The sequence below is a fragment of the Abrus precatorius genome, unplaced genomic scaffold (assembly GCF_003935025.1).
Source record: "Abrus precatorius isolate BTA unplaced genomic scaffold, Abrus_2018 Scaffold10, whole genome shotgun sequence".
Taxonomy (NCBI): Eukaryota; Viridiplantae; Streptophyta; class Magnoliopsida; order Fabales; family Fabaceae; genus Abrus; species Abrus precatorius.
This window is the reverse complement of record NW_020874292.1, coordinates 24854236-24867978: the sequence shown is the minus strand read 5'-3', so window position 1 is coordinate 24867978 and position 13743 is coordinate 24854236. Positions and strand designations below refer to the sequence as shown.

Sequence of the window (13743 nt, the reverse complement as noted above, 5' to 3'; positions counted from 1 at the left end):
TTTTATATTTTTTAGAAATAAATTTTATATTTTACTTCAGAATAAAAAGTTAATCACTTAATAATATTTATTTATTTATTATTATTATTTTTGCATATTTTATTTTAAAAAAAAGATATTTAACGTCTAAAACTGACTTTCATAAAAATAGAAAAAGGCTTTATTTTGAAAATAATTTAACATTTTAATTTTTTTTATATTTCATTTTAAGAGATTTAACAACCTAAAAAATTTAAAATTATTTATTTTTTATATTTTTACTAAAATATATTTGTTTATTATTTTTGACAGATTTAATAAAAAAACTTCTATATTTTATTTTTAAAAAAATAATAATTAGAATGTGTAATTAAAAAGGGTTCCTTTTTATTTTTATACTTTTTATAAAAAAAAATTTGTGGAGTGACGCTTGAGGAAAAAAGCCGCAAAGAAAAAAAAATAAAAAAGAGAAAAGAGAGAGGAACCATGTAAATAGAAAAAGCACCAAGACAAAGAGAGAGCAAAAAATAAAATAACAAAAGAGAAAGAAAAGAAATAGTGTGATAAAATATTAGCGCATATTTCATGAAAGATAGACAACATAGAAAAGAAGTTAAAAGTCGTACCTTTTTATTTCAGTATCCCTATCTCTTTTCGTTTTTTGTATAGAAATTCTATATAAAAAATTATCCTGAAAAATTCTTTATGAGAAATTTCGTCGTAGAAAATCTATCTAAAATTTCTCTTCCAAAAAATTCCTCTGCCAAAATTCTCAAGTAAAAGAGATCTATGTCCTTGTGTGTGCAGGTTAGTCATTATTTATAATAAGATTAGTACCAAAAATGAGTGTTCACACCAAAGATGGTTCGCAGTCACTCGTACAGGAAAAATAGTTTTCTCGGCGTGTATAACTTTTTAGGTGGCTCTGTAAAATTGAGGCATAATAAGAAAGGTAGTCCATGTTGTAACATATCAATTTAATTTTATAAATACTACATTACAGTTCAGAATCATATCTTTCTCCACTCCACCAATACGTCTTGACTATCCATTTTCACATTGTGCTTTTCAAAATTCCACACAAATCCACTATAATTTAGCATTTTTGCAACGTATTAGTATTTTTTTCTTCAACTACTTGTGTTTATTTTTATAGTGATTTGTAGTAATCTTGGATTTGGACAGTTTCACGTTCATTTTGTTAGCGAGCTTTTGGAAAGCTCCTGACTTGAATTGCCCTGCATCAACCTATAGTCTCTCCACCACCTTTTCTTCCATGAAGCACACCAAGTGCTTCGTCTCATTGTCTGTTCATTGACATGACACAATTTTTGCCATCTACCCTTACAAAAATGGTCAGTAAATTTAGCATATTAACATGTATATTACATGACATAGGTAGTCAAACAAAGTTACAATCAAAAGTACAATCATAAACACGCTATATAAATATTGGAGTCAATAATCTTTGCACTAAAACTAAATGAGTTATTTCAAAGCCATCAAAGTTCAATACATAAAATAGTACAAATCAATTAGACAAAGTACATGACTGAACCATTGTTCCTTATTAAACACAATTTGCTGTTGACATTACATAACATAAAACAAATAACACTTAAAAAAATAAACCAAGGAATGCCCTCTACAATGTTTGTGCTCTTCTCCACTCTTCAACCATTTCATTGGCAAGAGTGTCTCACCACTGAGTCCACTTAGGGCTATTGTCCACAAATTCAATCATGTTGACATCAGCTGTTGGATCTTCACCTATCGACATCTGATCAGCATCAAGACTTGACTCCTTTATAGGATCAATGTTCATGTTCCTTCAAATGAAGTTATCAACAAACAACACGCAAGTATGATGCGGTTTTGCGTCTTAATTGGATAGAATGATGGACTTCGAAGAATTCCTCATCTCTTCTTAAGCAACGCTCAATTACATTCCTAGCCGACACGTGCTTCTTGTTAAAGTACTCTTTGTGGTTACGAAGCGCACGATTTCCTTGTGCCCATTCCTGCACATAATAATGTGAACCTCTATACGGTGCTAGAAAACCTCTATCATTTGTATAACTAGTATTAACTAAATAATAACTCCCTAAAAAGAAAAATTGAAGGAATAAGTTAGGTCAATTGACGATAATATGATTATGCTTTACTTTGTCTTTTTTTTTATGTAATTAACTTAAACATACTAGTTGGAATTTTGAATCCATTAGGGCTTGTTAGAGCATATCTAAGTACCCTTGAATCAGATGCTAATCCTTCCTAACCACTAAGAACATAAACAAAGTTCATATCTCGATTGCAAACTCCTAAGACATTGGTGGAGATCCTACATTTTCTTGTATGATATCTAGTTTTATCTGCCTTTGGAACAGTGACATCGATGTATGTGTCATCTAATGCTCCTAGATAACCTTATATCGTAAGTCAAATAGTTATTGTCAGTTCTGCACACATTGTCTAGAGATACACATTTCAGAATTTTGTGTTAACTACATTACCTTAAACCATTTCTATCTAGAATCCACACAATCTTTTGCGACAAGTTCAACATTGGTCAGTAAAAGACTTTAGACATGTAACACTGAACATAACACTTTGTTAAAATACTTGCTAATAGTTTCACCAAACCTATAAAAGCAAACTTGGAGGGTGCAATTTTTTTTTTATGATAGGCTAATACAATTAGAAAAGTTGCCACCTATTTGGCTATGCTTACATGACCATTAGCGTTTAACCCACCCTAAATATGAAACAATTCACACAATGATGAAAATGTGTTCAAATTCATTTGTAACTCCCAAATAAAATTCTTATCACCCCCACTCTCAATGATGTTTTCCAATGCATCTTCCCTAACACCATTAGTGTTCACAGTTTGACTAAAGTGACCATCATCAATCCTTCTAGTTTTATTCCTAGTGTACATATATGTGGTCCGTAAAATCATAAACATCAAGTTGTAGAATCTTTGCTTCATTATCCAATAATATGCAATACACAACTTAACTTTTTCAAAGTAGTCCATCCGTTCCTAGTAAACAGTTAATAGTTAATTCATTGCACATAAACAGCATGATGAAATTACACAACATAACTTCACCAGTTAATAGGCATTTCTAATTCATAAGTTTTATCCAAAACTCTAAGACAAGACTTCAAACAAAAAAATGACTTATTACCTAAAATCTATGGCAAGACTTTAAACTCATTCCATATGCCTAGAAAAAACAGAACATGGACAAATTGTCATAGTTTAATTCAAGAAAAATACACTAACATGCCATTAACATCTAATGGGAGTGTCATACAACATAATATAAGCAAAGCAAAAACTAAGGTGTGATTTTGTTGTTATTAACAAAGGCATATCAACTAAATAGATTGAAGTAAAACAAAAAAAAATGGTAATTTGAAAGCAAAACAAGTTATCAACAAAGCATCTAGTTATTGAATCACACAAATCATGCAAAAAGGAGGCTAAGGCACAATTCAGACTCAAACTAGACAAATAAGTGCCACTAATCTGAAAGTAAAACAGGTTATAATTATGATATATTAATGATAAATAGGTAATACATATGATTCACATGTTAATTCCTTTAATGATGTTCATAACATTTTTTTTTATTTTTTTTCTTGATTATTTACCCAAAAAAAATCCTCAACATTTATTTAAACATATTTCACAAATTGTGTAAAGGGTTCAGATACTAAAATTATGAATACAGAAAATAGATTTGGGAAGGTTGTTCCTATAATGGACCTGTGCAGTACCCGAATGTAGATTAGTTGATTAGTAAGATAGATATCGAGAGGGAGACTAAAAAAAAATAAACAAAGAAAAATACATATCTTATTAAGAAAAAGGGATACTTTTCTTAGCAATCTTGACCAAAATTTACAATAGGCATTATATACAAATATATAAAAATTAGACCAAATACTTGGTTTTATCTCAAACCACAGAAATGTCTATATCAGTTCACATGTTAAGCTTACAAGTTCATGGTTCAATCTCAGTTCATGTAGATTTTTTCATTCCTTAAACAACTCCAACTTTTCTTCTATAAACTGCTCCATGATATTAGGAACAATGAAGCATAAAACGATGAACAACAGGGGCAAAAAAAAAAAACTAAAAAAATCGCCATTGTCATATACGCCACATAATCAAACAAAAGACCTTCACAACAGGCATAGTGAATCACAAAAATACTTTAACATAAAAAGGAATTCAAGTTCCAAAACAACATAAACAAACTCATGCTTTATATGCCACTAGTTTCAAACCATTATCTCACATTGAAAAACCATAACCTAGAAAAATCCATGGTAGAAATTAAAATGCAATGATTTTTTACATTTGACAAAATAGACATTGAAGAATACCTGTACTGAGTTCCCTTGCTCTATTGTTGGCATGTGTTGCAACAAAGTCTGAACCTAGTGATTTCACCCTACCTTCGAATGAATAGAGGAAGTGAGCAAGAGAGAGATCAGACGAAAAATAGAGAGATAGAAATGTTTACTTGTCTTTGTTGATGAACACAAGGTCACTTGCCTTCACTAAAGATCGATGGAGAAGACAGTGTGGGGTGAAGCAAAAATGATGAGTGGGAACAAGGGAGTTTGGGTTAATAAGACAAAGGAAGTGAGCGAGAGGGAGATCACAGGGAGAACAGAGAAATGGAGATGTTTACTTGCCTTTGTTGATGAACATAGGGCCACTCGCTTTCACTGAGAAGATCGATGGAAAAGACGGTGTTGATGAAGCAAAAGTTACGAGGAAGAGCAACGAGAATTAAGGTGAAGGGTAGTGCATGTAATTTTGTAAAATTATCAAAAGTATTTTGGTCTTCAAAAGTATAGCTTCCGTGTCCTTGGAGCTGGAACACTAGTGTCCCTTCTTCTAAGAGGTACAATGGTGTCCTTCAAATCTATGTCCCGCATGTCCTTCTGTGTCTTTGTCTCTCTAACAAAACACTAGGCAAATATAATATACGTATCTCTGTGTCTTTGTCTTAGTATCTCTGTCTCTAAACTAAACGCTACTTAAAAAATAACATTTTTTGTCACAAAGTGGTGTGCTCCTAAAACATAGATTAGTCACAATTTTTTCTTTGCTTTTGTTTAGGATTATGGATGCTCTTTATGTAATTTCTTTTGCTTTTAATATTATAATTATGTGTAATTAAATAATCTTTATCATGGAGATAATGCGGAAACTTGTCAAGTAATAAACTCAAAGTAATAAACTCTAATTTGATTTTATGATATTGATGCCAGTTATTTATTATAATTGTTCATTTGTTGCTATTGCTACATGGATACACTTGTTGTTCTGTCTGTGTGTGTACGATTCCCCTATGTGTGTGTAACGAGATACCTTCAGCTTGTTCTATGTAACCAGTTTCAAGATGTTTACCCTCTGCTAGCTGTAATTTTACTTTTAAAAATTCACTACCATTAGCTAAGTTTAAAAATTAAAAAAATTAGTGAGACATCATATAACATTATATCTTATTTGAATATATGATTAATCCGCATAGATATAACACATTTTAAAATAAATTCTTATAACAAAAAGTTTAATCGTCAACTCAATCAACACCTGATATATGTTAGGTCAACTCTCTTTGGTTAAATTTAATATTTTTGAAACTATAAATGCAGGGCTTCACCCAAGAGGGAGCCCTTCCAGAAATTCTCGAAGGCCTGGGCCAAACCCAGGCCTAAGAGGGGGTTTGGAAATAGTTTTCAACCAGCAATAGACGCGCCTCGGTTAGAACCTCACTAGCTGCGTCATTGCCCCAAGCGCAAAGATGCTTCTAATTGAATCACAAATCGCATTATATACTTACCTTAACGGGTCTGTTGTGCTTCACTCCCCATGTGGGACTAAAAAGCTTTACAGTATTCACCACACTCTCCTCTAAAACAGTGATTATGTCAAAATTAATTCTATTAGTTATTATTTAACGTGCTTTAAAAGGCGCATAAGGTAGATTTCTGGCTTGATTTGCTACTTCAAACTAACCCTCATCACCATCCCTTCGTTAAACACTTCGATAGCAAGCTCTGGCATGTTATGCCTTGGCCAAGCAAACGTCCATTCTCATATTACCTTTGCATCAGAATTATTGCTTTGTTCTCCATCCCTCCTCCCGAATATGTGAGGAAACTACAAAAAAAATAATGATGGGTTTCCAGCCTGAAAAAGAACTGAGACCATTGAGCAGAATCACAGAAGATTGTCTTGTTCTTATGCTCTCCATTTTGTTAATGGGCACTTGAGAGGTATTCCTCTTGGTGCAGAAAAGATGAAAGCCTTGGCAAAAATAGTATCCGTTGGTAGAGAAATTTAGACAAACAGAACACCAAATGAAGACCCTGATGTATAAAAATAGTGAAATTAAGATCAACATACGGAATGTTGCTGTAAAAAAATTTATGCAATTGGATATTATTGTTATGTTACCTTTCACTTGCTTTTTAAATTTCTTACACATTCTATATATGTTATTTTTAGAATGTATCCAAATCACCAATTGTCCTCTCTCACTCTCTCCTGTCTTTTTCTTCTTGGGTCAAAATCGAAATTTAATCCTTAAAAGAAACATCTAATGCATCTCACATCATTTCTCTTAACGTCAATTTCTATTACAGGACGTAATTCCGGAAAGTACTCAAAGGAGGGATAACATACACAATTGGCAACATTCAGCTATGAAATCGAAAACCATTTATTTAAAATGTAAAGCGTTAAGTACATATTTGATTTCTAGAATTTTTTTGTTTTTATTTTATGTTTTCACTTCTAATTATTAACTGCCACCTTGTTTTATTTTGCTTTTTATTTTTAAGATTTGCACAAGAAACAGCGACAACAAAAAATATATATTTTCAAAAGCTTTTGTATAGATTTTTTAAAACATAAAACATAAAAAAAGAACATTTCCAAAAACCAAAAAAAATTTCAAACATCAATATTAGTTATTGGCAACAAAACATACAATGCGAGGTATGATAGAGGTCTCCTACGCATCACGCCATAACAGTGTTGTAGCTCTTTTGAAAAAAATCCCAAACTTCTCTTTCAGTAAGGTTTAATTTTTCCAAGCCAAAACAAGTAACTCATAAGCTTCACATGAGAGTTGATTTTTAGATAAAAAAAGTTTTTGTGAAAATTATTCTTGTTTAGAAAATTTTAGATAAGAAAAAGTTTTATAAACCCTTTAAAACTATTAATCCTATGTTTTTAATTTTTTTAATTTGAAGAGTTTTATATTAACCCTCCAAATTGAAAAAAACTTAAAAACATATGATTAAGAAAGTTTTGAAATATTTGTAAACCCCCTCTCTCTCATCTAAAATTTCCTAAATAAGAATAACTACATAAGTCTTCTCTTTCCTTTTTATTTCTCCCAAAAATTAACTCTCAAACAAAGCCTTAATCTCTTTATGACAGTTTGACCAAATTGAAATTTTATTAATAAAATACACGGGTGAAAAAATTATGATCCTGAACGCCATAAGAAACAGTATCCGCCTAATCACAAAGCCTATGTACACGGTGCTAACAATCCACTAACACAATTAACATCAATTTTTGGCTGCAGGTTTACACTACACAACAATAAAAATTACATAGTTAGCTCGTATATTGTTAAGAGAATGTCATGCACCAGACAATATATCTTCTAAACCCTTTCCTGAAGGGGTATGAAAAATGTTAAAGCAATGCAACTTAAATCGGGAATAAACTTTAGCGGATATATCACGGCCCATGTGTTACTCAGACATAGCATCAGCAAAGTACAAGATAAATCCAACTGGGTCACTCGAGGCTATGCAATACATCTGTATATATGAACTAGTCGAAGTTGAATACCAAAGAAGTTCATTTTACGTGTTTAGACAGCTTCAGTAATCACAAACACGAATTAGTTTCAGAAAAACATCTAAGATTCAGTTGCTGCCCGTTAACCAATTTGCTATATGTGCGCGTGAATTCAGTCTCATTCTCAATCCTTCAGCACACAATGTGCCTCATGTTATGGTACCTTGGCAAAAGAATTCAAACTCAGCCTTTCACCGCTGCTGTTCATATATTTGCGTATAAGCTTCTGAAAGAGCAACCAAATGAGGAAGTGTTTCAGAGACGTGCAAGTCCTGCATCTCATACCTACAAAAGTCAAAGAGTTAGTCCTTGTCATTGTTGAACATCCATTAAGACTAATGATATTTTATCTTATCAACAAAAAGAATTTACCATAGTTCTTCTGATTTGCGTTGCACAAATACTCTATAAAATCCTTCACCAGGTTTGCCATCATGAACTACATTGGCAATTAAATCATATTTAGATCGCAATTTCTCATTTTCTTTTGGAGTAGGCAAGGGAATGTAATCCTTCAACTCCAGATTCTTCACGGGAAAGTTGACTGAAGCAAATATTGACTGGGTTAGGGTCAAATAAGTTTGCCAAAATCAACTTGAATATATTATACAGCTCATTTCAACATAAAATCTTACCTAATGTAGGATTCTTTTCAACAAAAAAGTTATTCTTAGTAAATCGACGCATGTGAAGAATCAGATACTTCGGCAATCTGGTAACACGATACTGCATCCTTGCTATATGAGGACGGACCACCTCTGTGACAGTCTCACCGTCAAATTTCTTTAGTATATTAAAGAGTGGAACCTAGAAATCAACATAATCGGCAGGCAATGAGGAAGAGAAAGAGAGCTTAACAAAATAAAAAGCTAAAATCACATCAGGCCATGAAAACTGAAAAACAAAACTCAGTTCATGCATAGAACTGTAAAATGAACTAATTATCCTTTCTTCAACGGGGATTCTACCACTTTCATTTAACACTTTTACCTCATGGCATTTCCAAGCCACAGAATTCAAATAAAAGATATACAGAGACTACACTAAAATGTCACAGGGATATGGAGAAATATTATGGGTGTGAATTTTAAACTCATAAATCTTGAGCAATAACAAGCCTACAAAATTTGTCTATTCCCACATAAAAGATAGCAGTGATTCTATCCACAATCATTCACCCCATGGTATTTGCAGAAATCTGAAATGAATGCAATCAACCAAACCTACAAGAAAATGGGAATTTCAACTACAGAGAGGTACAGAGGTATTTGTGGCAGAAATTTTAGTGTTGTACAAAATAGCCTCTAAGTAATTTGTCTCTCCCAGTTATATTTTAGAGTTTACAAAAAATGCATGGGAGGCATCTTTCCAAATGAGAAGCCAATGGCTACAGTATATATGCTTTTACTGCAGTTAGAAAACAATCAAAGCTGGGAGCTAATGTTGATGAGAATCAAACCAAGTGGAAATTAACCAAACAAGAAACGCTCACGTCAAAGGTTTTATTGGAACCAAGTCACTATGCAACATAAGATTTGGATTGTGGAGGAGGAGAATGAGCTAAAATCATATATGAATTTATATTTCTTATGAAAAAAATTTATTATTCTAATTTGACTAATTATATATTTTATTGAATCTTAAGTTTATTAATTTTAAGTTTATGTTTAGTTAAATTTTGTGTGATTAAGAGATTATTTCTTTATCTATGTTGTTTTCTATGCTTATATATATGTTTAAGTATAATTTTGTATTTTTGGTAGGATCTTACAATGTCACAATCTCACAATTTACAATCTTATACCCCCTCCCCCTCCCAATCCTGTATAGGATTTTGATTTTGACAATATTGGGCTTTATGACGTCCATCAAGTAATTCATATCCACAGTTTTCCTATTCTTAAATGTCTCTCAAATAACAGTTACAGCCAAAATAACAACATCCAAACTTCAGAGAACGAGAACCTCATTAAGATATATAGACTACAGCATCTCATATGCAACAAGCAAAGTAACATTAAGTGAGGCAGTACCTGGGGTATTATATTTTTTTCCATCACATCCTTGAAAAGCGGAGGTGGTGGCAAGTCCAACCCTAACATTAGAAATGGCATTTTTGAAGTTTCTTTGACAAATGCATATCGCACATTTACCCCATCTGAAAGTTTCTCAGCATTGTTTTGATGTTCATTATTTTCTTTCTTGTCAGTGATCCCTTTGTTAGGAATCTCTTTTACAACCTCAAGTTCACCCTGCAAGCACAGTAAAATAAACAACATACATAATTTAAGTGGATGATTGCAGTAAGCAACAACAATGCATCAACCAAAAGAAAAGAACATTTGAGCGGAAAAGAAAGAACCTGAAAACACTCATAAATTATGCTAGTATTCTTCTTTGAAGTCTTAAGATCTGCATGTAGCGTATTAAGAAGCCATGACATGAACTCAACTGGGTCAGATTGCACACCAATCCGAAACCGTTTTTTACTGGCTTTCATCACTGCTTGCAGAAACTCATGTGGACTGACCTGTGGACAAGCATCTTAAAAGATAAGCCACCAGAGTATATGAATTAATAGATTTACAATGACTGTATCAGAAACAAACCTGTCCTTTAAAGTTTCGCGCATGCCAGATCTTCCTAGTGAGTTCGCCAAATCGATGAACAAGAGGAGATTTGCAGTGTTGATAATTTTCAGGGATAAGGAAAAAGTTCCTCAAGGGGGTAACTCTCATTAAAGATTGAATTGTTACATTCACAAAATCAGTCTCCTTGATATTGTTAAGTCCTACCTGAAAAATTATTGTGCAATGGATAAATATAAGTCATAAAACAGCTAACTGCCAATCAACAAAATGTAAGATTCTATTTTTATAAGCAAGAAAAATATACCATTCCAGGAAGGTAACTAGAACCATCAAGTGCCCTAGACCACTGCTTATTTTTGTCAAGTTGTTCAACTTCTTTTCCAGTAAATCTGCAGATAGAGAACCATATGAATGCACTTGGACATATTTTAGTAGTTGATCTTTAAAAGAATTCAAGGTAATGACAACATAAAATGAGCATAGAATCAGAAATGATAACCATAAAAAGAAATTTAATAAATGTTAGAGCTTAAATATTTAAATGTGATTCTGAATAGATAAAAGTTGAGGTTTGGTCTTCTATGATGACAGCAAGCGACCAATAAGCATCAACCAACAAGCATGTTACAAGCAGTTTGGCACATCCACCGGGAGAAGATAGAAAACAAAAGCATGAAAAAGCTAAATATATAAAACAAATGTCTTTGTCTAATTAATATATAACGAAGAGAAAGAATAGCACTGACGACCTAATAAACAAGGATAGAATCATTATTCCTCATGCAAAACACTTTTTCGGGTACATAAAAGGCAATTCCAATCCCCAAGGTTGGCCAGAACAGTAGGGATGAAGCGCTCCCTGGCTACCAGTCAAAGGCATTGTCTGACAATTGTCCAAGTTTAAGGGTCACAACAGTAACCCTACCGTAGAATGGATGAGGTTAAAGATAACACCAACAAAGATCCAGTGTCATGCCTGACCAAGCCAGGGCCCAGACCTGAGACCCTCACAAACTTTGTGTATGCAGATGACCACTTCAACCACAAGCCTCAGTGAAACCACATATTTGATTTTGGAGTGCCAAGGATAGAATTTTGAGCTTCCAGAATGGGTAAAATTAAATCATAAAAAACTCTTTTTAGCAGATGACATACATTGAACAAAAGATTAAAATATTAATATAGACCCGCGTATTAACTGACAATATTAGAAAGAAAAATATATTCCTAGAAAGTTCTCTGCAGCCAGCACAGCCAAATAAACAAATTAGACTAACCTTGGGTTTAGGACATGTCGAATGTCATCTAATGAAGGATCATTAATTTCATATCCATCAGGAAGACAGTAGACTTTTTCAGTTCGGAGATTGATATAAACATGGTGTCCTGCTTCCAGGCTATGTGTATATGCATGAGACTTCTTCCCTCTCCCTTGGTAATATTTCCCACAAACCAAACATGCATACACATTTAAATTTGACAGGGAGACAGAACAGAACTTCTCAAAATCAAAATCCAAAACCTGCACACATCATCAAAATTCAAATATGCTGAAAGCCAGCCAACTTACTCCCTAGTCTACAATGGACCAGGTAAGTCAAATACCTGTCTATTAACAGTATCGAGATAAGGACAGTCCTTCCGAACCTCAACCTGGCGACTGTTTCTTCCACCAAATAGTTGTTCATGTGAATCATCTTCGTCGCCACTATCATCGGCCTCTCCATATTCATGCCCATTATGCTGGGACCCATCATTCCTCCGCTCGTTAACACCATCCCTTTCCTTTCTATCATAATCTTCCTCCTCATCAATGTCAGCATAATTATTGGCCAAACCAGAAAGAGGATTTGCAATGGAGACAGGAGGAGGAGAGGGGGAAGGATCCTCATCCAGCCTTTGCCTTTTTGACTCAACATCAACCTCTTCATCATCTACCCTGTCACCACTTTCCCTTTCCCTTTTTGATGCCATGCTCTCTCCTAAATCACTTCCAATTCAATACCAGAGAAAACTTCAATATAAAAGGCAATTCAAGACATTAAAATTCAAATCACCTACAAATACCGACACTAAAAGAATGGAAGAAAAAAGAAGACAGGTGAATAGAAAGTCAACAAAAAAAAAAAGTAAAATTTTCTCTTATCCAACAAAGGGACCTACTAAAAGGGATAGTGAAACAAGCATAATATGCTGTGGCTAAAAACTCACAAATAGTACTAAAAAAATGCAGATAATTGAGATTATGAGGTGTATGAATACCTAATCGTTGACGCTTGAACTACAATTAGGCTTGTGGGCGTCAACGATTTAGTGAGGTGCGAGCTTCACTGAAGAACGAGAAAGAGAATCTGACACTTGTTCTGATTCGGAGAAGAAATGGCGAACCCTGAAGTGAGCCAAAACGACGTTGTCGAAGGCGCTAGAGTAAGAAGAAGTATTTGTGAAAATGGGCCACTTTATGGGCCTCGTCAATTTCTTACGTTCATCCGTGGGCTTTACAGTTGAACAAGCATTAGTGCCGGGGCATTAATGAACCTATGCGTCCATTGTAAATCGTAAAAATTAAATAAACTAAATATCAAAATTATTTATTTTTCATTATTAAATTAGATTGAATTAAAAAAATATTTTTAAGATAAATCATCTACCTAAGTGTATCTACATGTATATAATTTTATTTATAAAGTGTATTATTTACATTTATATAAATAGATTTTTACAAAATACTATATCAAATTTTTTATAAGTTTATTTACTCTAATTTTTTTATACAGTATTATTTTTTACTATATAATTTTTATGTTTTATATTAAAGAGAGAGTTTCTCATAAGAAATACTTCAAAATATTAAGAACTGGAAATTGTCGTTGTAATTATGTATGAAAACGTATTGGTACTTTTGAAACCCTTCAAATATTTTAATTAATTATTCATAATTTAGACTATTGTGTGACTTGTGATGATATATTGAATATTTCTTATACGATATTTATTATATCTATACATTATTATTTAATCAACAATGTAAAATATATTACGAATGTAATTTTTATATTAATTATATAAAAATTAACAATTAACTATATATATATATATATATATATATATATATAACAATGATAAAATGATAAAATTACTCTTTTATAAAAACTAATATATATTTTTAAAAATATATTTAAATTTAAATCTTTGACTTTTAAATATATATATATATATATATATATATATTAAAAATAAAAATATTTTTTATGTTCA

General features: G+C 32.4%; 1 protein-coding gene and 1 non-coding gene across 4 annotated transcripts; both read right to left on the bottom strand.

The window, feature by feature from the left end:
• Positions 1 to 5667: 5667 nt before the first annotated feature.
• On the bottom strand, positions 5668 to 5818 carry LOC113853442. The gene has a single exon (XR_003502614.1). It is a non-coding gene; the product is annotated as a U4 spliceosomal RNA (small nuclear RNA).
• A 1654-nt stretch (positions 5819 to 7472) lies between these two features.
• LOC113871217 (U4/U6.U5 tri-snRNP-associated protein 2-like) lies at positions 7473 to 12899 on the bottom strand. 3 transcript variants are annotated; one of them, XM_027508158.1, is made up of 10 exons: positions 12748 to 12899; positions 12091 to 12475; positions 11763 to 12007; positions 10790 to 10874; positions 10504 to 10689; positions 10257 to 10424; positions 9928 to 10146; positions 8530 to 8701; positions 8267 to 8438; positions 7473 to 8179 (listed from the first exon to the last, which is right to left on the bottom strand). In XM_027508158.1, exons 2-10 carry the CDS (start codon positions 12457 to 12459, stop codon positions 8086 to 8088), a joined length of 1710 nt encoding a protein of 569 aa, XP_027363959.1. In that variant the 5' UTR covers positions 12460 to 12475; positions 12748 to 12899; the 3' UTR covers positions 7473 to 8085. The 3 variants fall into 3 exon arrangements, with proteins under 3 accessions (XP_027363959.1, XP_027363977.1, XP_027363968.1); XM_027508176.1 differs by having other exon boundaries at positions 7596 to 8179; positions 12091 to 12499; positions 12748 to 12885; XM_027508167.1 differs by having other exon boundaries at positions 7596 to 8179; positions 12753 to 12880.
• Between the last annotated feature and the right edge of the window lie 844 nt (positions 12900 to 13743).